The 23566-nt window shown below is 42.7% G+C and overlaps 1 protein-coding gene across 4 annotated transcripts in view; it reads right to left on the reverse strand.

Annotated features, from left to right (window-relative positions):
• LOC141101795 (multidrug resistance-associated protein 1-like) overlaps window positions 1-23566 on the reverse strand; it is a 511330-nt gene that overhangs the window by 127282 nt on the left and 360482 nt on the right. For all 4 annotated transcript variants that reach the window (XM_073591130.1, XM_073591129.1, XM_073591131.1 and 1 more), the window contains 2 exons: window positions 15237-15547; window positions 9038-9237 (listed from right to left, as the gene is read on the reverse strand). In XM_073591130.1, the coding sequence (XP_073447231.1) occupies window positions 9038-9237; window positions 15237-15547 (511 nt within the window). The remainder of the gene's footprint in view (window positions 1-9037; window positions 9238-15236; window positions 15548-23566) is intronic.

A 23566-nucleotide genomic window follows, 5' to 3' on the forward strand; every position in this document is an offset into this window, starting at 1 on the left:
GTTTTACGAATCTGAGCGGTCACTTTCAAATAGACCTTGACCGCTCTCACCACATCAAAAGAATTTAGTGACTTTTCTTCCACAGAACGAGGTTCTGGAAAAAATGAAGGCAGAACAATATCCTGTCAATAAAACAATGCTAGTGCAGCGCAATAATATGAGGAAAAAAGTCAATTTCAAAATATAGGGACTCAGGTGTCCAAAATGAACAATGGCAAGTTCCTTCGTGATGGAAAAGAAAATAAATTCTCCAGTGGTAAGTCAGTGACAATATCCTCCACCTGATCCGGTAAGCGCATCGGTTTGTCTGTGGTGGAGGATATTGTCGAGGGAACTTGCCGTTCTTCATTTTGGACACCTGAGTCCCTATATTTTGAAATGGACTTTTTTCCTCATATTATTGCGCTGCACTAACATTGTTTTATTGATTGTTTATAAGCTTTGTGATTACCTATAGTGTTCAGCTTGCATCCATTCATTTCACCTATTTGTTTGCGCTGATTGCTTCCTGTTTATACAGAACAATGACTTGGTTTAAATGAAAACCTGACACTACCTTCGGTAGGAAATTAGGATGAGGCCGCAATACAACCTTATCCTTATGAATAATCAAATATGGCTCTTTACAAGACAGAGCAGCCAACTCTGATACTCTTCTTGCAGAAGATATGGCAACCAAGAATATTATTTTCCTCGTCAAGAGGACCAAGGGAATATCTTGAATTGGCTCAAAAGGCTGTTTTTGTAAAGCCGACAGGACTAAATTTAAGTCCCAAGGGTTCAGGGGTGACCTAACTGGGGGATTAATCTGCATTACCCCCTGAATAAAATTACAAACCAGAGAGTGTGAAGCAAGTGGTCAAGGAAAACACACTAATAATGCCGACACCTGGCCTTTGATAGTACTTAAGGCCAGCTTCATTTCTAATCCCATCTGTAGGAATTCAAGGATCCTACCTATGACATATTTTCTGGGGTGCCAACCCCTGGATTCACACCAGGAGACAATTGCCTTCCAGACTCTATAGTATATGACTCTGGAGGCCGTCTTCCTAGCATTAACCAAAGTATAAACTACTGAAGCTGATAGCCCTCAGTCCTTTAGAATGTGGGTCTCAATAGCCAAACCGGTAAATTTAGCGTTTGTAAGGTAGGATGGAATACCGAACCTTGCAAGAGAAGATCTGGCCACAGTGGTAGAGTCCAAGGGTCCCCTACCACCAGTTTTATGATCTCGGCAAACCAAGATCTCTTGGGCCACACTGGGGCCACCAGAATTACCTCCTTCCCTTTTTGCTTGTTCCTGCGAAGAAGACACGGGAGCAGCAGAACAGGAGGGAACGCATAGATCAGTGAAAACTGATCCCAATGAAAGACCAAGGCATCTGTTCCGTATGCAATTGGATCCCTTGTCCTTGACACAAAGTTGTCCATCTTGTTGTTGAACCTGGACGCAAACAAACAGATCCACATCCGGAACTCCCTATTTTTGACATATTGACAGAAAGATGTCGGGATGAAGGGACCATTCTCCTGGGAACAATTGTTGGCGACTCAAGTAGTCCGCCTGCCAATTCTCTATCCCTGGAATGAAAATTGCTGATAGACAAGGAATGTTGTTTTCTGACCAAGAAAGAATATAATTCACCTCGTTCTGGGCCACACGACTTCTCGTGCCCCCTTGGTGATTGATATAGGCCACTGCTGTGGCATTGTTGGATTGGATTCTGACAGGACAATTCCGTAGTCTGGACTTCCAGGCCTCCAGGGCCTGGCGTACTGCCTGTATCTCTAGAATATTGATGGACAAGGTCATCTCTGATTTGGACCATTTCCCTTGGACAGATGCTTCTTCCAGGACTGCTCCCCAGCCCAGAAGGCTGGCATCTGTTGTTACCACCTTCCAGGTAACTGGTAGAAAGGATTTCCCTTTTTGAAGATTCTGGGATATCAACCACCAATTGAGGCTCTGACACACATTGGGGGATAAACGCATTGGGAAGTCCAGAGCTTGGACCTTCTTGTTCAAAGTTGACAGGATACTGTGTTGCCGCAGTCTTGAATGAAACTGCACATAAGGAATGGCCTTGAAAGAAGCCATCATCTTTCCCAACAATTTCATGCAAAGTCGAATAGAAGGATTCTGCTTTGTCTTGACCAACTGAATCAGTTCCTTTATGGAACTGATTCTTTTCTGGGTCAAAAACACCCTCTTCTGAGCTGTATCTATGATCAGCCCCAAGTACTGCAATCTCCTTGATGATTTTAAGGAGGATTTCTTTAGGTTGAGAATCCAACCTAGGTGTTCCAGGTAGCTGACTGCAGTGACCAAAGTTTGGTTTAAGCGGGCTACCTATTGATCTATCAAGAGTAAATCGTCTAAGTAGGCTAGTACCGTTATACCTTGAGCCCTTAGCCTGGCTAAAGGAGGAGCCAGGACCTTTGTAAATACTCGAGGTGCAGTAGCTAGACCGAAAGGCAGAGCTACAAACTGGAAATGAAGATTTTCTACCTTGAAGCGTAGAAATTTCTGGTGAGCGGGGAAAATCGGTACATGGAGATAAGCATCCTTGATTTCGATTGACGCCAGAAGTTCTCCCTCTTGTAGGATGGAGACTACTGATCGGATTGACTCTATGCAAAAAGAATACAGCCCCCAGTGGTGACACATAGGCATGACAACACTTACTAAATTTAAAGGAGACATTTCATAAGAAATTTTTACAAATTTTAAAAAACTCCACTTACCTTTCCTGCCGTAGGGTTTTCTGTGGTAAACCAACAGACCCAATCTTCACCCTACATGGTGGGTTCCGTTAAACCTTTAGGAGCTGGGGATCCTCGAGGAAACCCACAATCCTGGACCTGTAATAGCACCACCGCCGGTAAAAACTTTATGGCCTTAATACCAAAAAGAACTGGATCCCGGGGTCCAGCTCTCTAAAAAGAGAAGCGTTACAGGCAAGACCTTGTTTCTCCGGATACGAGGCCCGGGTACCATTAAATTCGGCCAAATAGACACTTTGAATGGATACGGCTGCATGGCTAGCCCCAGCAAGGATTGCTCCAGAGGAGCTCAGCACAGCACATCTCGTGATCAACACTTTAGACACTGGTGAAAAAACTGAGCTTCTCCCAGTAGTGGGAGGGGTTATATAGGGAGTGCACTTTTTGTCTTAGGGTGTGCCAGTGTCCATCACCTGAAGGTGGCCTATAACCTACATAGTAACTACTATGGCTCTGTGTCCCATGATGTACGATAAGAAAGTCATCTTAAGGACCTGTGTGTGTTTTTTATTTTCTTCTAATGGTTTTAGTATTCACATACACGTCTATGGGAATGCAAAACCTGCTTAAAGCAGGTCAAACACAGAGAGAGGAAGATCAACTACAGTTCAAATGAGCCTGTCAATAAATTCTGAAAGATCTGAAATTGATGCCATCAACACAAGTCTGAAGCCCATCAACACTAAATTATGCTCTTGGTAGCTCAGGTCAACCTGCACCTGCTCCCAGCAGTGACACAGCAGTCTTCCATCCATGTAATTTCAAAACACAGAGCAGGTGCTATAGCAGAGGGGTGCAGGGTGATCTAAGCTGCCTGAGAAAGTCTTAAATAATGCAAGTGCATTTTCTTTTAAATGCAATGATGCACGCACAGTGCCTGCAGCTACAGAGGTCAGCGAAGGCTTGTTTTAAAGCTCATGTACGAATTGATAAGTATATACAAATGTGATTACTACAGCATGGCCTTAGGGTCATGTTATGTAACTGACATTCTGGTACAATGGCTAATTAAGAACAAAAGTGACCGGTCACAGCCAACACCTACACTCCTCCATCCCTGTATATATGTGTGTCAAAAGAAAAAAGGATTGGTGGGACTTTACGGTACAGTTGGCCAATAAAATAACAAAGAAAATCCTTTATAAGAACCCAGCGCTAAGGATTATCTAAAAACACACATCAGTGATAACAAAAAAACAAAAAAAACATTGTGCATATTCACAAAATATGTGAAGATTTCCCACCAAACAGCTTTAACTCTTCTGGGAAGGCTGTCCCCAAGGTTTAGGAGTGTGTCTATGGGAATGTCTGACCATTCTTCCAGAAGCCCATTTGTGAGGTCAGGCACTGATGTGGACGAAAAGGCCTGGCTCGCAGTCTTCGCTCTAATTCATCCCAAAGGTGTCCTTTCAGATTGAGGTCAGGACTCTGTGCAGGCCACTCAAGTTTCTCCACCCCAAACTCGCTCATCCATGTCTTTATAGACCTTGTTTGTGCACTGCTGCACAGTCATGTTGGAACAGGAAGGGGCCATCCACAAACTGTTCCCACAAAGTTGGGAGCATGAAATTGTCCAAAATATTTTGGTTTGCTGACACCTTAAGAGTTCCCTTCACTGGAACTAAAGGGCCAAGCCCAACCCCTGCAAAACAACCCCACACCATAACCCCCCCCCCCTCCACCAAATGATTTGGACCAGTGCACAAAGCAAGGTTCATAAAGACATGGATGAGCGAGTTTGGGGTGGAGGAACTTGACTGGCCTGCACCTCAACCCGGTAGAACACCTTTTGGGATGAATTAGAGCAGAGACTTCTCATCCAATATCAGCGCCACTGCTGAAACCAGTTTCTATCTTTCGGGGCTCATAAACCTCTTACTGTGAACACTCTGGAATCCTGAGACCGCAGAGCGTAGGATCGTCCGGATCACCCCACCAATCATCTCTGCAGGTTCTCACGTCAGGTTGTCTTATCCCCCATTAGGGAGCTTAGGAACCTCCCAGATGTGAGTATGCCATTGCCATTTTCATCATATACAGTGGGGCAAAAAAGTATTTAGTCAGCCACCAATTGTGCAAGTTCTCCCACTTAAAAAGATGAGAGAGGCCTGTAATTGTCATCATAGGTATACCTCAACTATGAGAGACAAGATGTGGAAACAAATCCAGATAATCACATTGTCTGATTTTCTAAAGAATTTATTTGCAAATTATGGTGGAAAATAAGTATTTTGTCAAAATCAAAAGTTCATCTCAATACTTTGTTATATATCCTTTGTTGGCAATGACAGAGGTCAAACGTTTTCTGTAAGTCTTCACAAGGTTGTCACACACTGTTGCTGGTATGTTGGCCCATTACTCCATGCACATCTCCTCTAGAGCAGTGATGTTTTGGGGCTGGCGCTGGGCAACACAGACTTTCAATTCCCTCCAAAGGTTTTCCATGGGGTTGAGATCTGGAGACTGGCTAGGCCACTCCTGGACCTTGAAATGCTTCTTATGAAGCCACTCCTTCGTTGCCCGGACGGTGTGTTTGGAATCAATGCCCTTGCTGATGGGAGGAGGTTTGCACTCAAAATCTCACGATACATGGCCCCATTCACTCTTTCATGTACACGGATCAGTCGTCCTGTTCCCTTTGCATAGAAACAGCCCCAAAGCATGATGTTGCCACCCCCATGCTTCACAGTAGGTATGGTGTTCTTTGGTTGCAACTCAGCATTCTCTCTCCTCCAAACACGACGAGTTGTGTTTCTACCAAACAGTTCTACTTTGGTTTCATCTGACCATATGACATTCTCCCAATCCTCTTCTGGATCATCCAAATGCTCTCTAGCAAACCTCAGACGGGCCTGGACATGTACTGGCTTAAGCAGGGGGACACGTCTGGCACTGCAGGATCTGAGTCCCTGGCGGCGTAGTGTGTTACTGATGGTAGCCTTTGTTACGTTGGTCCCAGCTCTCTGCAGGTCATTCACTAGGTTCCTCCGTCTGGTTCTGGGAATTTTGCTCACCGTTCTTGTAATCATTTCGACCCCACGGGTGAGATCTTGCGTGGAGCCCCAGATTGAGGGAGATTATCAGTGGTCTTGTATGTCTTCCATTTTCTAATTATTGCTCCCACAGTTGATTTCTTCACACCAAGCTGCTTGCCTATTGGAGAGTCAGTCTTCCCAGCCTGGTGCAGGTCTACAATTTTGTTTCTGGTGCCCTTCGACAGCTCTTTGGTCTTCACCATAGTGGAGTTTGGAGTATGACTGTTTGAGGTTGTGGACAGGTGTCTTTTATACTGATAACAAGTTCAAACAGGTGCCATTAATACAGGTAATGAGTGGAGGACAGAGGAGCCTCTTAAAGAAGAAGATACAGGTCTGTGAGAGCCAGAAATCTTGCTTGTTTGTAGGTGAATATTGTAAAACTAATTGAGTTTTACAATATTCATGTTTTGTGTTTGTGTCACATATAGGAATTTGCAGCTTTTATAATATTTCAAACATTTCATTTATTTGTTATATCTACTTGATCCCCCTTTTTTGACCACTTAATATCACTTACGCGCAGTTATTCCCCCCCCCCCCTTTTTTTTTGTTTGTAGGTGACCAAATACTTATTTTCCACCATAATTTGCAAATAAATTCTTTCGAAAAGCAGACAATGTGATTGTCTGGATTTGTTTCCACATTTTGTCTCTCATAGTTGAGGTATACCTATGATGACAATTACAGGCCTCTCTCATCTTTTTAAGTGGGAGAACTTGCACAATTGGTGGCTGACTAAATACTTTTTTGCCCCACTGTATTTCATCCAATTATCTGTCAAACTACTGCACCATAAGGAACTCTCCAGCAGCCGGTCTCTTTTTCTCCTCCTTATCTTTGGTATCTTCTTGAAAAAGTTACCATGGCAATGAAATGTTTCATGGGTGACAGTCCAGAGCAGTAACTGCAGCACCGGAGATGCAGGCTGCAAGCTCAGTGTTGATATAGCCTCAATATTATCCTATTAGAATCCCTTTGATGATTATGAGTATACTACTTTACATTTTAATAAAATATGGTGCAAACTTTCTACACTATTTGAGATTCCTTACTTTTGTGGCACACTTCACTCTCTCCACATTCTGAAGAGGGAGTGTTTAAAGACCAGGGATATTGTTCCCTTGAGAAAGACAGGCATATAGATCTGGTGAGTGCGGTGTGTTGCATTGGTGGAGGGGAACACCTTGGATTTTTTTTGCATGCAATGGATTAACACATGGTGGAATCAGGGGTATGTGTGTTTTTGGTGGGAAATCTTCACATATTTTGTAAAATATGCACACTATTTTGTTTTTTGATCATTGATGTGTGTTTTTTGATAATCTTTAGTGCTGGGTTCTTATGAAGGATTTTCTTCATTATTTAATTTGATAGGGGGTGTTTTAGCACAGTGGCTATTCTTTTTTTTTACAATTTATACACTTACTGGTTCTATATTTATTCACATATTTTTTTTGGGTGGGTGAGACATCATTCAAACTGGGAAGTTAACTGTAGCACGGAGTGGGTGAGAACTATATGTCCAATAAAAGGCTTGGCTGTAAGAGCAACCTTCCAGCAGAAATTATTCAACTAATGCCTCTTAACTGTTTACAGGTCCCATCACCAGAGGGTGTCCATGGAACAATTTTCTCATAAAAAAGTAAGAATTTCAGTACCCTTCTAAATAAAGTCTATTGCAGCTACACTATTAAAATTTGTGTTTTTATTTTAGAAAATTATTCTCATTGTACATATCATTCGTGCATTTTGTTCAATAAAACATTACACATAGTATATACATGCCTATTCCTGCACTCATGCACTATTCTATGTCATTCTTGTGCATTTACTTCTATATCATATCACTCTATCTTCTTTTCCCTCCCTCCCCCCCCCCCTCTAATCTCAGGGCTACATCCATCACCTGTGTCTCCTAATGTTTATTCACCGCATTCGGTTTTCCCTTTCTTCCCCCACCGATGCTCTCTCCTATCTAAATATTCAACCTTTACTCCTTCAGGCCATTCTTTTCCTCTCCTCTCTGCCCTTCCCTCTCCTACACATCCCCCATGGCTCTACATCTGAAGTCTTTCCACTACCAGTTGATGTGGTGCTAAATCCGCAAAAAAAAAAAAAAAATTGTGTTTGAATATAATATATGGTAATGTACACTATATTGCCAAAAGTATTGGGACTCCTGCCTTTATAAGCACATGAACTTTAATGTCATCTCAGTCTTAGTCCGTAGGGTTTAATATTGAGTTGTCCTACCCTTTGCAGCTATAACAGCTTCAACTGCTCTGGAAAGGCTGTCCACAAGGTTTAGGAGTGTGTTTATAGGAATGTTTGACCATTCTTTCAGAAGTCCATTTGTGAGGTCAAGCACTGATGTTGGATGAGAAGACCTGGCTTGCAGTCTCTGCTCTAATTCATCCCAAAGGTGTTGGGCTCTGTGCAGGCTAGTCAAGTTCCTCCACCCCAAATTCACTCATCATGTTGAAACAGGAAGGGGCAATCCTGAAATTGTTCCCACAAAGTAAGGAGCATGAAATTGTCCAAAATGTCTTAGTATGCTGACACCTTAAGAGTTCCCTTCACTGGAACTAAGGGGCCAAGTCCAACCCCATACCATATTTCCCCCCTCCATCAAATGATTGGAACCAGTGCACAAAGCAAGGTCCATAAAGACATGGATGAGTGAGTTTGGGGTGGAGGAACTTGACTTGCCTACTCAGAGCCCTGACCTCAATCGGATAGAACACCTTTGGGATGAATTATAGTGGAGACTGCGAGCCAGGCCTTCTTGTCCAACATCAGTGTCTGACCTCACAAATGCACTTCTTGAAGAATGGTCAAACATTCCCATAGACACACTCCTAAACCTTGTAGACAGCCTTCCCAAAAGAGCTGAAGCTGTTATAGCTACAAAGGGTGGGCCAACTCAATATTAAACCCTGGGATATGTAGTCATGCAGAGTAGAAGCTGCAAAGCATGCAGGGAATCCAGGAAGTTGTGGAAAGAGATAGACAGCAGATAGTAAGCACTCACAACACAAACATTTTTTCAAGTAAGCTTATATTGGACTGTCAAATATAGCTATTGTTTATATTGCTATTACAAGGCTGATGTTATAAAATGAAAGAGTATGTTGTGACCATAGGGATCTCTTTTAATAATAATTGCATATTTTGAATGTTCTTTGCCTTTATCAGTTCTATCTTTCAGTTACCTGTTTGCGACAAAGCTAGAGAAGTAGAACTGCTGGTTGGTATTAAGACGTAGATTGTTCTCTTGAATAAAACGGCCCTGTTCCTTAAAGGCTCGTATGACATTTACGCCTTGCAGGGTTTCATTAAAGTGAGTGTACAAAGGAGATTTGCTCACTGAATCCAGGCGTTTCAGCTGCCGAGAACTGGCAACATAAAATCTCTGAAAAAGATAAAGTGATATTTTTGAGTGACTCCGTTAGGCTTCATTCACACAGGAGCTGGCATCCATACTGTGTGAAAGAGGCATTGGTGCTTGCACCTGCATCCATCTTGAGCTGTGTGCAGGCATCCTTTGGAAGTAAATGCAGATGCAGCAACTGCACAGACACAGTTGTATGCAATTTTAGGCAGGTGTGCAGGAGCAGGTGGACAGACCTGAATGCAAACTGCCTACCTGCTCCTGCAAGCCTGTCAAATTTTTACATGTGGCTGTGTCTATGCAGATGTTGGGATTGCAGTCACCTCCAATAGCTGTCTGCACACAGCTTGGGTATAATGCAGGGGCAAAAAAAAAAAAATGTCATATTGACACAGTGTGGGTGTCAGTGCTTGTGTAAATGAGGGTGTTATTGTTTAAAAACAAGTACTGAAAAAACAATATTGCCGCACAAAGCTTTTTATTTAATTAGAGAGCAAGATGAAGTCATCCACAGCAGCTAGTCATTTTCACTGTTCATAGTTTTCTTAAACAGTAAAAATCGAATTGATCAGTATGGGTTCTTTCCATTATACTGTACATTGTTTGAAACAAAAAGTGGATCCTCACCAACTCTTCTGAACACCATGACCTTCATTGCACTGCTAAAGCTCTTTAGTCATGTGCACCGCACGTGACTAAAGAACATACATAAAGGGACTTACATTCAAATATGTATGGATGTGAAGCTACACTAGGTGAATTCATAATTCTGCCACTTGCAGGGATCATGTGTTTACAGGTGGCATTATACTGTATAATGTCTAGCTAAAGTTCGCTTGTCTTTTAGGTTTACAATCTAATTTAAGTGACTTTCGTTGGACTATCTTCATTACCTACTATCACCAGCCTAATTTTACCCAACACAACCAAGGAAATACAAGATTGGAAAAAGCAAATTCCACTAGATATTTATGTGTAAATAGTAGAGCATAGTTTCTGGAATGAACACCTATTGCTTATATTATTCAAACTTATAGTGTATAGTGATCCTAAATAAAGGAATTTTGATTTATCTGTAAATTCCATATCTTGGCGTACAGGACACAGGCTGGGTATTATTTGACTCTAGGTTGTGGGGTGCTACCTTCAGATGAGTGGACGATGGCAAAAGATTTGCTGGGCATGCCCCTTGGCCTACCCCTATAACTGCAGCTCACTCAATGAGCCTTCAGGTTGCACATTCATAGACCTGGGATGGAAGCAAGGGCTGCACCCCAATAAACCTTTTGGGCGAAGAATACTTCTGCAGAAGCCTGGACATCCACCTGGTAAAACTTTGAGAAAGTATGAACCGAAAGCCAGATGTCTTAGGTAGAAAGGCGTGGTCTTGGAGACGAGACCACTTATCCTTGTCAAGAATCAGGAAGGGCTCTTTATAAGAGAAAGGTGCTGACATCTCATAGATGTGATAGTCCCCAAAAGGCCACTTTACAGAAGTTCCCTAATGGATTTCTGTAGGGCAGAAAGAACCAAGTTGGGATCCCAAGAATCCCAAGAAAGCACAGGGTTCTGTAATGGGGTTCTGATCTGTGAGACACTTTGAATAAAGATTCTAACAAGGGAATATGAAGCCAAAGGTTTTAAGAATAAAATGAATAAGGCTAAAACCTGTCCCTTATAAGTTATACGTTTAAGGCCACATTCTGGTCAAATCCCAATTTTTGGAAAGCCAAATGTGAGTTGCAAAGTAATCTCTGGGGTTGAAAAGCTTTTGTTCACTCCAAGTGAAAAATGATTTTCAGGTCCATTAAAGCTGGCGACTGAGAAACAGGATGGAACAAAGACAGCTGACTTGGCTGTTTGGAAGAGGCCAGGGGTCATCTCCTAGAAGTTTTCCTATGTCCGTGTACCAGGTTCATATGAGCCAGTTTGGTGGGATAGGAATCACTGCTTTTTTCCCTTCCTTTATTTTGTGGAGCAGGTGGGAGGTAATCGGTACTAGAGGGAAGGCATATATTACCCTGAATTGAGTCTTGGGAATTGGCAGAGCATCTGATTCCAGTGCTAGAGGATCCTTGGTTCTGTCCCCAAACAGGGGTATGTTTTTGTTGAACCTGGAGACCAAGTTGACCACATCTAAAGTTCCTAATTTTCTACAGGGGAGATTGAAGATGTTGAGGCTTTTGCGCACAGCAGAAGTGAGCATGTTTACATTAGTGAGCATATAGCGTAAAGCCCATGAGGGTTGATTTATTAAAACTAGAGAGTGCAAACCAATCAGCTTCCTGGATTTTAGTCAAAACTTAATTAACAAGCTGAAGTTAAAGCATTTGTTACCCCAACATTTCATATTCCTGATATGTGTCTGCTGTACCATATACTTCTATGATATAGTATCCTGTTCTCTTTGTATTGCTTCCGTTATGTGAAATCCCTGGTGATCCTGTTAATCCCTCTGCTTTCCTATTAAACTGACCACACTAAGCAGAAGAGCACACCAGTTCTCTAGCTATTTTGGGAACTCGTGTGCTCTCCTCCAATGATCAGACTTATCCTGACACCCCCCCCCACTGCTGCACATCCATTCGCTGGCTCAGTGTGCTGCTGCCCCCCCTTATGCAGCTAAGAACAGAGGGAATGTGATCACTTATAAAAAAACGATAAAAAAAAATTATACTTTTTTTTCATCTATTTAAAAATGTTTTGCCTTTCATTTCTATTTTAAACTGAATTGGTTGTTTTACAAGGTGATCGTTTACTAGCACTTTAAGGGGCTGATTGGCTACCATGCACAGCTGCACCCGATTTTACACGCTCCAGTTTTAGTAAATCAACCCCATATAGTATCATGTGTATAGGGTCTGGGGGTGAGAAAACGTTCGCTGCCTCCTCTAGCACCATTTCCAGGTCCGCTTTTTTTTCTTCTCTTTCTACTGCTTCTAGAGCAGGTAGATCCACATCAAACTCAGATAGAGAAGGCTGGGGTGGAGAAAAAGCCTGGCACTTTTGAATTCTGGACAATAATGGCTGTATTAGAGCCATTAGTTGTTTGAGAAAATAATTGCATTGCTTGCTGTAAAGCTACAGTATAGACTTGATAACAGGACAAACCTGTCTAATCTTTCCATGTTGCTGGTCCCTATACAGGTCCAGACTACAGGACTCCAGATGCTCCAGGGAGCCCATGCGGCTGCTCTCTACACCTGGACAGGAGGGGCAGCATATACAGGAACCGATGCCTTCCATGTTCCTCTTGCAGCTGCTTCTCCTCCTCTCCCTCCCTCAGGCATTCAACAGCTGCAGGAGGAACATGGATGACATTGGCGCCTCTATATGCCACTCTTTCTGTCCAGCTTCCTTCTGCTGCCCGCGGGCCCCTCTGCTCTCTCCCACTCTCCCGTGCTGTTCTCTGGTCCCCCCGTGCTGTTCTCCAGTCCCCGTGCAGTTCTCTGGTTCCCCTGTACATTTTCCTAGCCCCCTCCTCCCCCCGCAGCGCTGCCGGCCCCTTCCTTGTCTGAAATGACAGAGTCAGTGATCCGTACTGCGTTTACTATGCTTCAGTGTGTGAATGAAGGGGAAGCTCTGTACAGAGCAACTCCTGTCCATTCATTCTGTGCAGCTACAGAGAAGAAGATTGAGGGCTGTATCCACAATATCCTTTCTCTGTCTCAAAGGTAAAACATCAGAAGTCTGTTTAGACCCCCAATGTCTCACTAAAGGCCGCCAACGGGGCTCCTAAAAAATTGTAAAACAGTATTAAAAAATTATTTTAAAAAATGGTAAAAATCAATAAAAATAAAAACGACTGACTAGAAGAACTACCAGGGTCACAACAGTCACACTTACGACCAGGCTCTGGTGTATCGGGCTCAGAGGTAAGGGCCTCAGGGTCAGGGGGGAGGGCCTCAGTCCGGGGGTCAGGGAGCCCTTCATGATTTCTTGTACCAGCACCCTGAAGGCTCTAGTTACACCTCTGCTGGGAACCATAGGAATGGACGATGGAATGGAGTCTATGAATATCTATGTCCAGCACTACACTGTTTTTACAACTCACTGAGTAGTAAGTATGGCACACTAAAAAACACAAAAATTTGGCCTCATGGTTCCAGGTAACTGCTCACAAGTGTAACTGTAACTTCAAGAGTAGTATTTGTATCTGCACACTTCACCTCTAATAAACTATTCAACCCTCCTAAAGGTCTGGAGTCCTTAGTATTAATAATACCAAAAAACTCAACTAAACACCCTGTCTGACACCGACCTTTCTGATTAACCACTAATAGGGGTGCTGAGGTCTCAGGGGCCTAAGAGACTTATATCAACTCTGTATATCCATTTGTTGTCTGCTACAACTGGCAGGACTCCGATGGTGGTCCACACTAAATAGGAACAACTTATCCCTGATTTATCTGACGAGGATTGGGAGGAGGCTTGCTCCTCCCATTTATCTGTGTCCCTGGCTGTTAATAATAAACTGATCCATCTTTATATGTTCCATCAGACATATCTGACCCCAGTTCGATTACATGCAATGCATCGTATCCCTACCTCTACCTTCACGAGGTGTACCTGCCCACGTGCGGACTGTTGCCCAGTCATAGCGAAGTACTGGCAACAGGTGATAGAGATATTGACTGCAGTTTTGTCAATCCCTGTTGCATGTACCCCATTGGTGTGTTTGTTAGGAGTCCTAGACGAAGAGTTGTGGTCGAGGCATGCTAAGACCATGTTAATGGAAACAATATTTATGGCTCGTAAAGCTGTGGCACTTGAATTGATTCAGCCTACTCCTCCATCTATACGTACATGGATTTGGTTAGGAAATCAGGTATTGCTTTATGAGAAACTTATTTTTGAACACAGAGGTTGCCCAGCTCAATATAACAAGGTGTGGGATGCGTGGTGTTCTTCTGATCTCACTGTAACCAATGCTTGAAGTAACGATAATCAATCATTTTGTGTTTCTTTGTTATTAAACATGTATATCAGGATTGTTTTGAAGAAGAGTGCTGTATGATTATACTTATGCAAAATATCAATGCACTGTAAATCTACCTCATGTTGAGCGCATTGTTTATTGTCACTGTTTTATACCTTTTTCAATAAAAAGAATTTTAAAAAATTGTGTCTTCTGCTGACCATACCCAATAAGATATATCGACATATTATTATAATGATAAAATATACTGAATCATGATAAGAACAGAAAGAGGAAGAAAGGCTCGAACTAATCTCCCATAAAAAGTTTGTTTTTTAAAAATAACCTTTAAAACCACATTCCATGGCTTATTAAAACATTGTGGATGGTTAGATATCTGGTATCTGAGACAAGGCATATGACATATTGATATTTGCAGAAGAGCTTACCAAGATTTGCCAACAAATCTCTAAACCAAAAAAAAAGAAGATAGTCATGTGATGATATTGGATCCATACATACAGTATATACATCTAGCAAGACATGTTCCAGATATTATGGGAATGACCTAATGAGAGACTAATCCTGATCCAGTGTTTATCTTAATTCATACTGGGTATACCCCATGTATGGATCCATTATCTTCACATGATCTGCTTTTCTGTGGATCAGCCATAAGTATAGATTACATCATTGATAATAGTGCAGGTATACACTTACTGTAAGGGCTTATACTATCTGTGTCTAGTTAGTATATGATAGATAGAGATTTGTTGGCAAATCTTTGTGAGCTCTTCAGCGAATATTAATATGTCATATGCCTTGTCCCAGATACCAGACATCCAACTGGCCAAAATGTTATAAAATACCATGAGATTCGTTTTTAAAGGTTGTTTCAATAAACAGACTTTTTATGGGAGATTACCTCCAGCCTTCCTCTCATCTCCAGTTGCTTTCTCTAAAATCATGCGCATCAAATCCATACATCACATACTACAATGAAAACTGAGAACTTTCCAAATACTCCTCTCCTGAAAATTCTGGATATATTTATAATGTGCACATAATAAAATCTGTGTGGCCCAAACAAGCCAATAATTACCTGTAAGAAAAAGTATAGTAAACCCAGAGGTATAAAGGCTACTGCAGCCAGAGGCGTGGCGATTGCAATGACCAGTAGTATCTCCAATATAGTTAGGGAGATTAATATAAACATCATTAACATATGCGGGATGATATTATCTATAGTGTCCATTTCCTTTGCAAATCGGTTGGTTAGGTTTCCACTAGGTGTTCTTTCAAAAAAGCTCAGGGGGCACCTCATGATGCTGTACAAGAGCTTGCAGTGAAGCTGACGGGACACTGACACTCCTCCAACAATTATAGCGCCAGATGCTATATATATACAAAGAGCTGTGGAGGAAAAACACAAAGTGAATGCATGACTCTGGTCAAAATGTTAAATCATATATTAAAGCGATAGTAAATTATCGCCTTGTAAAACAATCCATTCAGTTTAAAGCTGAAATGAAAGGCAAAACATTTGTGTATAGATATAAAAAAACATTATAAATACCTTTTTTTTTTTTTTTTCTTTTTTAAAGAGATCACATAAAATCTGTTCTCAACTGCATAAGAGCTAGGGGGAGGAGAAGCAACAGCACACTGAACTCACCAGTGAATTGCTGTGCGGGGGTGTCAGGACACGTCTGATCATCGGAGGAGAGCAGGCTGAGTTCCCAGCATAGCTAGAGAACAGACCACATTCCTGCTTAGTATGGTCAGTTTCTAATAGAAAACACAAGTTCACACAAAGGAAGCAATACAAAGAGAACAGGATACTTTTCCATAAAAGTACATGGTACAGCAGGCACATATAATATGAATATGAAAAACTGGGATAACAACCACTTAAAAGCATTTGTTACCCTAAAAATAAAAAAAATTGATCCTGTCCCTTAAAAAGCATGTTATACAGCACAGTGCTTGTTCTGTGTAATTTGGCCCTTTGTATCACCTGAAATATCTGGCTGATCTTGCCTGGCTATGCCCTCCTGTTTGTAAACTGACCAAGGTATATCATGGCTACTGAGCCCTGACACCGTGGCAAGTTTATGTGCCTCCATCATCCGCTGTGTCTCCTGTCCCCCTCTCCCACCCCCCTTCCCTGCCTGTCAGCTAGTGACAGTGCCCACCCCCCCACCCACCCCCCCCCCCCACTGCTGGAATAACATCTAGATCTTTATATTATCAGAGCTGTCTCCTAATCCTGTGTGTGTGATTTATAAAAAAAATTGCAGAATATGCCTCATTTTAGACCGCTGCTCGGTGCTCACATGACCGGCCGGCTCTCTCCTTCTCCCCCCCGACTGACGTCAATAGGGGAATCTCGGCCCCCCGTCTGCTGAAGCTGACAAATTGGAAGAGGAGAGTTGGCCAGTCACGTGAGCGCCACTCTGAAATAAGTTATATACTGCATTTTTTTTTATAAATCACACACACAGGGGGACACAGAATTAAGAGACAGCTCTGATAGTATAAAGATGTTAGAGTGGCTTAGAAACCACTTTAATTTCCACACTGGATTTTAATTATTTCTAGCCTACTCCTATGATTAGGAAAGCTCTTGAAGTTTTAAACCAACTTTGCAAAGATCCCCAAACATTTACTTCCTTAAAGTGCCTTACTCTTTTCAAAAATTGTGTCATACTGAAACGCATTGTACATTGTTAGAAAAATGCGTGGGAGCGCCATTAGGAATAAATAGACCTGCTGCATGTCTGCATAAGGGCTGTGTGTTTTTGTGCATTCCAAGACCGTTACTACAGATATATTGTATTCTAAAAAACAAAATTAATGGAAAAAAATATTAAAAAAGGGTAGGAGGGAAGGAACGAATGAGTCAATTAGGGCTGAGTAAGGATGAATAAGAGATCAAAAACAAAGTAATTTTATAGGTTTTAAAAACTCAGTACTTCTACCCAGCAGAGGCTAAAGCAAGTGTACAGTAAGTCCCAGCTGCTATTTTGACAGCCAGGATTTGCTGAAAATAGTGTTCAGGGGATCAGTGGTGGAGGAAGAGGAACAAGGTATATGCTCTACACCCAAAAAATGTTAAAGTTTTTAGGGCATGCACTATATGCCCAAAGTCCCAGTAATAAAATACTTTTTTCACCGTGTTTGCATTCTTTGTTGCAACTCAGTGCTGATCTTTTGCCTTGCCACAATGTCCTGTTCACATAAATACACCCCAGCAATAAATGAATGGCATTTCTCTGGGCAGGTTTCCCAATGATGACATCAGTGGACTATGCATGCATGACATCTTACACAATAGATATGGCCAAAAAGGGTATGGGGGTCCAGGTACTGCCCTGGGGGACATGTATCAATGCAAAAAAAAAAAGATAGATAAAGGAGCAGAGATGCTTAATGTGAAACAATAAAAATGAAAAATTCCTTTAAAAATAGTGCCTGGGGGTCCCCTTAGTCTGCCTGTAAAGTGGCACATCTGTAGCATGTATAAAACATGCTGCAGCAAAAATGACATTTCTAAAGAAAAGAAAAACAAGTCAAATCACATTTAAATTGACTCGTGGTTGCAATTGCCAGCACCCGGCTATTTAAAAAAAATTAAGAAAAAAAAAAGCCAGTGCAGGTTCCCCCCCAGTCCATACCAGGCCCTTCGGGTCTCGTATAGGTTTTAAGGGAAACGGTGTGGGGTCCCCCCCCAATATCCATACCAGATCCTTATCCGAGCACACAGCCTGGCAGGCCAGGAAATGGGGGGGGAGCGAGCCCCCCCTCCTGACCCTTCCATTCAACCCACTATTAGGAGTGATCATCGGGATAGCAGACTTTGGTCACTCCTGTGGAGATATGGACCTGGAATCAGAGTTCCAGAAGCTGCTGTGGATCGCCCTTTCAGTATACCCCAGGACTGTGTCTGTGTCAGGGCTGTGCTCAGCCCTTCCTTCTCTGAGCTGGCCGCTCAGCTGTCGGCTAATTGCCAGTTCCTATCTCTCCACAGTAACTCACCTGTTGATGATATCCTGCTCGTCAGCCCTGCCTACTTAAGCCGTCCAGTCCAGATGATCTCTGCCTTCGCCTTGGTCACATCTCCTGTGTTCCTGTTAAAGACTTGCTTGGCTAACATTCCTTCTGGCTCCAGATCCTGCTTGCTGTTCTACTACGCTGTTCACTGACTCCCTGACGTTTTGACTTGTCTGACTATCCGTTCTGGTTCCTAAACTCTGGCTATGTTTTGACTACTTTTACTCTGTTTACCTTTTTTATTATTATTAAACAAGTGTGATTTAACTGTATTTATGTCTCAGTCTGATTCATGGTTTCTGACAGTCTGCAGGTCAATACCTGGCGCTCAGGCAGCAGATTTGGGTGGAGCTCTGGACTGCAGCCTTCCAGGTTGCTGGTATACACCAGGGTAAGTGCTTTCCAACCCCAGGGCAACGGACCAGTGGCCAACGGGAGTTGCAGATACCATTCCTGGGAGAGTGGCCCCAGGAGCAATGGGTGTCCGAGTTGGACAGGCTGGTCTAGCAGGAGATAGAGCTGGACAATTGATATCAGGCTCTGCAATGGCATGCAGAGCAGGAATATTTAGGGGAGACAACGGAATACTCTCCGGAGGAATATGAATTTGGTGGCCCTGGATTGCTGTGAGAGAGCCTTACAGATGTTTTTGTGTTTGGCAATGAAGGACCCTTGAGGACCTGGGAGAACACAGAGAGGCTATGCTCGGTCTTGCAGGGGTTCAGAACTTAAAACTAATGTGGAATATTTTCAAAGGAAAGAACAGCACCTGGAAAGGGCATACAGGGAACTTCTAGAACACGTTCAACAGCATGCCCCAGAATCAGCAACGGAAGCTACGGAGATTGCCGTCCCCAAAGCTGATGCGCTGGCAGCTGGGCAGAACGTTACTGGCCTCTGCCCACAACAATTAACTCTGCAGGAGCTCCAGGGAGAGAATGAAATCGGCATCTCACAACTGCAGCTTTAGCTGGTGTCTGTGGATGGGACTGTAGTCTCCACTGACACCAACCCAGCAGAAGAGCTGGCAACAGGGCAGAGTGCCGCTGGCCTCTGCCCTCAACTAACAAAAGACGGATTTCCCGTGGTAGTGGATTGGACTGCGATCTCCACTAGCACAACCCCAGAAAAAGGTCTGGCATTGGAACAGGAGGATGTCAGCCTTGCTCTGCAAGTACTTGGGGATTTTCATCTAGCAAAAGTGAATGGGACTATGGTCTCCACCTGTATACCCCAGGGGTCTTGGGCAGTCGGCCCAGATCCCCAACAGTATGATGGAGTGAGCCCAGCCACCCTGTCTTCTCTTCAGCGGCTGAAATGACTCCAGGGAGAAGGTCCAGTCTTCTTCCCAGCGGTGGGTATGTTCTATGAGAGAGGCAGAGGTTGGCTGGGTGAGTAATGCTCTATTTGGGACAATTTGTTTGGGGTACTGTGTGGGTATGGGCATTGGGGGACTGGAACTATGGACTAACTTTGAAGTCAACCCGTCTGGGATCTCCTCCTGTGTATGTCTCCTTCCAAAAGGGGAGATATGTGATGGGCTCGTTGGAAACCTGCTTATTATAGAGAGGTCGGGAAACTCCTAGCTCAGCTCCACAAGCCCCTCCCTGTGTCTATTAGGGGCATAGGGTGACCAAGAAAATTATGGACAACTAATTAATGGACGCTGAGAGCGTGGTTCGGATTAATTCTCTGAATAAGGACAATAAAGCTTCTCTTCTGGAGTGTATGGAAAGAGGTAATATTAATCTTTTACAGGTTAATGGTCAGAGGGAACATGGTGGTCCTCCTGCAGACTGGGTTTGAGAGGCGCTTCACATGGGACAGATATATATCAACAATACCCCTTAAAGTGGAGGTCCGCCCACCGCTGCAAAAATTAAAAGCCAGCAGCTGCACATACTGTAGCTGCTGACTTTTAATAATCGGACACTTGCCTGTCCTGGAATCCAACAATGTCGGCACCGCAGCTGATTTTTCCATCAGCTGTTGGGTGCATGCCACCTCCATTGCGAGTAAGGGAACCCGGCAGTGAAGCCTTATGGCTTCACGCCGGGAACCCTACTGCGCATGCGCGAGGCTCCGCTCCTCTCTTCTGGCCCGGCGGCCGGGGAAGGAGCCTGGGCGGTGACGTCAATACCTGTGGCTGAGGCTCCTGGAAGTGGGAATAGGATACCTGTATTAGACAGGTATCCTGTCCCCCCCCCCCCCCCCCAAAAGGTGGCAAATATGGCACCAGAGGGGGGGAGGAGTACAACAAGCAGAAGTTCCACTTTTGGGTGGAACTCCGCTTTAAGAAATCTATGAAGATAAATTAATTCCACCTTTTCAGACTGCTGTAATATTGTAGGAGTTTGTCTTATAGACTGTTGTAGACTTTTTTGCCAGATAGTCTGAGGTGGGGTGGGGTTTGTTATGTGTTTATTGTTAAGTGTCTTTCTCCCATTGCTAATTGGTTCCCCTATTTTTTCTGTCTGTCTGAGCATCTCTTGTAGATGAGATTAAACTTTTGAACACTTTAACTTGTTATGGAACTAATGTGAGATGTTATGTTTTATGCTTGTAATAATGTGTATTGTACAGTACTTTGTATTCAGGGTTGTAGGTGCAAAATAGTCTGGTCACCTAGGCTGATTTAAGTGACTAGTTAATTAGCTCATGTTAATTATATCACTGTCAGCTATTAGTTGCTAGAGGGGGGATTTCTCCAATGGTCCTTCCTGCTGATAAGGTTGTCTACTTGCCCAGTTACTGACTAAATTATTTGTTGAAAAGTTTGAATGTACCTATGCCTCATGTTACTGAATGTACAGTTTACCCCGCCCTGTGTCATTATGCAAAGAAGGGGAGATTGTCCCAGAGTATATATCTCTTTGTGCCTGTGTTTCAATAAACAGTCATATTTTTCACCACTCTACGCTCAGTCTCGACAGGTGACTGGGTGGGTCGTGGGATCTGGCATCAATATATTATCAGGCAAAGGAAGCATTCTGTATACGGCTGACATACTCCTCGTGAGTACCTGGGTCCGTCACAGCATAAAAAACACATCAAAAAAGCATGTTGAAGCGGTAGGTGCTTTAATGTGTGTTGAAGTCAAAGCAAGTGTAAATTAATCCTAAGGTTTGGAAAAAGTGCAATGCGGCTGTCCCGGAGTTTGCGATGTGACAAGGGACAGTGAGTGTTTTGGGACAGAGAGATTGTAAATGTACTGGGGCATTTTCACCCTGATGATGTGAATCCATTAAGGTAAAAAGCAATTAACCTTTACTATTGCTTCAACCACTTAAAGTGTTAGTTCACCTTTACAGAAAAAAGGTAAACTAACACCGTACACCATCCCCACCCCCGGTCCCTGCACTGCTATGCTTACCTCTGGTGATGCTGAGCTGTAAGTGCTCACACAGCCGATCCTGCTCTTCTCTGTGTACACTTCCATGATGGACCAGAGCAATTCTGACTGATCAGTGCTGTCACAGAGCATCACTCTGATCTGTATACGGTGTTAGTTCACCTTTAATTTTTTTCTGTAGGGGTGAACTTCCACTTTAAGTCCCCAGGCCTTTTTCTCCATAAATTCCCTTGAGCTCCAGAGCATTTTTCATTTCTGTGATGTCTTGGTTCCGCACAGTATATGCATGTAACAAGCGGAATGGTAAAACTCAAAGTGAGTGTATGTATTTTTCTTTAAGAGAGCTTGATTACCCTTTTGATGCAACATTGCGACGCATGCAGGAGAAAAATGACAGTTTGGGTAAACTGTTAGCATAACATTGAGAGAAGACTAATTTGAGTTGACAAGGGAACAAATTAGTGCAAAGTCACATTTTTCACAGGATTCGTTTAGCTAAAAATTTCATTTATGTAGATCATCCAACATAATTGCTGCAAATTGGGGATTCATTTTGGGAGGGAATGTTTTTATTTATTTTTAGGACTGCTAGAGCTCATGGCTATTACAGCCCATCTGTAGACAATAAGCCAGCAGCTCAATATTCCACAATGAACAAATGTATTAATCCAGGTGTGGTACAAAATAATACAGGGTTTACGCCTTTCGGCATGTAGCCTTAATCATAGCCATGACTATGGCTATGATTAGAGCTACACACTAAAACATTTAAGCCCTGTATTATTTTGTACCACACCTGTATTAATAAATGTATTTATTGCAGAAGATCGAGCTGCTGGCTTTCTTTTATCTACATGTTTGCTTGGGTGCTAGGAGGACAATACAAGTCAGTGAACTGACCGCTCACCACCTCTGGGAATTACTACAGGTGTTTTCTACTATATTGCAGCCTATCTATACATCAATGCTCCTTATGGTCCCCCTAACAATTACTTGGGCCAAATTTGGGATTTGTCTCAGCAAGATCTATTATAAAACTTAAAATAAGGAAAGGGATGGAAAGCACAGAAAAAAGTAGGATAGCGTGAAAGAAAGAAATAAAGCTGGTAACTACTAATAATTAGTCAAAAGTGAGGGTTGGCAAACCATTGATCACGGGCAGGAGACAAGTAGATTGTGTCCCTTCCTTACCGACCCTGTGACCTGGACAGGAGCTGCGGTGGCATTTACTGGAACTGACACCCTTGCCTGGTCACCAATGACTATTTTACATGGATACAATTATTCTCAATGTGTCTGACATGCAAAGTGGCTCTGTACTGTTTCTAGGTAAGGAATAATTCCTGAATAAGCTTTCTTAGTATTGTTTATCTTATGAAGTATTTCAAATAACCCTATAACAAATAAAGTATAATTTCAGTAAGACCACAACCGAATATACATATAACAAATACAGTACACTTTTAGGAAGACTACAACCCTCTCTGTTACATAAACTTAGAGTCCCAGTACAACCAATCGTATTTTGACATTATTTAATATGTGCATGCAGTGTGCACTGATACATACAATACACATCTGTTATAACATACACTGAACAAAATTATAAACGCAAAACTTTTGTGTTTGCCCCTATTTATCATGAGCTGAACTCAAAGATCTATGACTTTTTCTATGTACACAAAAGGCCTATTTCTCTCAAATATTGTTCACAAATCTGTCTAAATCTGTGTTAGTGAGCACTTCTCCTTTGCCGAGATAATCCATCCACCTCACATGTGTGGCATATCAAGATGCTGATTAGACATGATTATTGCACAGGTGTGCCTTAGGCTGGCCAGAGTAAAAGGCCACTCTAAAATGTGCAGTTTTATCACACAGCACAATGCCACAGAAGTTGTAAGTTTTGAGGGAGCGTGCAATTGACATGCTGACTGCAGGAATGTCCACCAGAGCTGTTGCCCTTGAATTGAATGTTCATTTCTCTACCATAAGCTGTCTCCAAAGGCATTTCAGAGAAATTGGCA

The sequence above is a fragment of the Aquarana catesbeiana genome, linkage group LG06 (genome assembly GCF_042186555.1).
Source record: "Aquarana catesbeiana isolate 2022-GZ linkage group LG06, ASM4218655v1, whole genome shotgun sequence".
Classification (NCBI taxonomy): domain Eukaryota; kingdom Metazoa; phylum Chordata; class Amphibia; order Anura; family Ranidae; genus Aquarana; species Aquarana catesbeiana.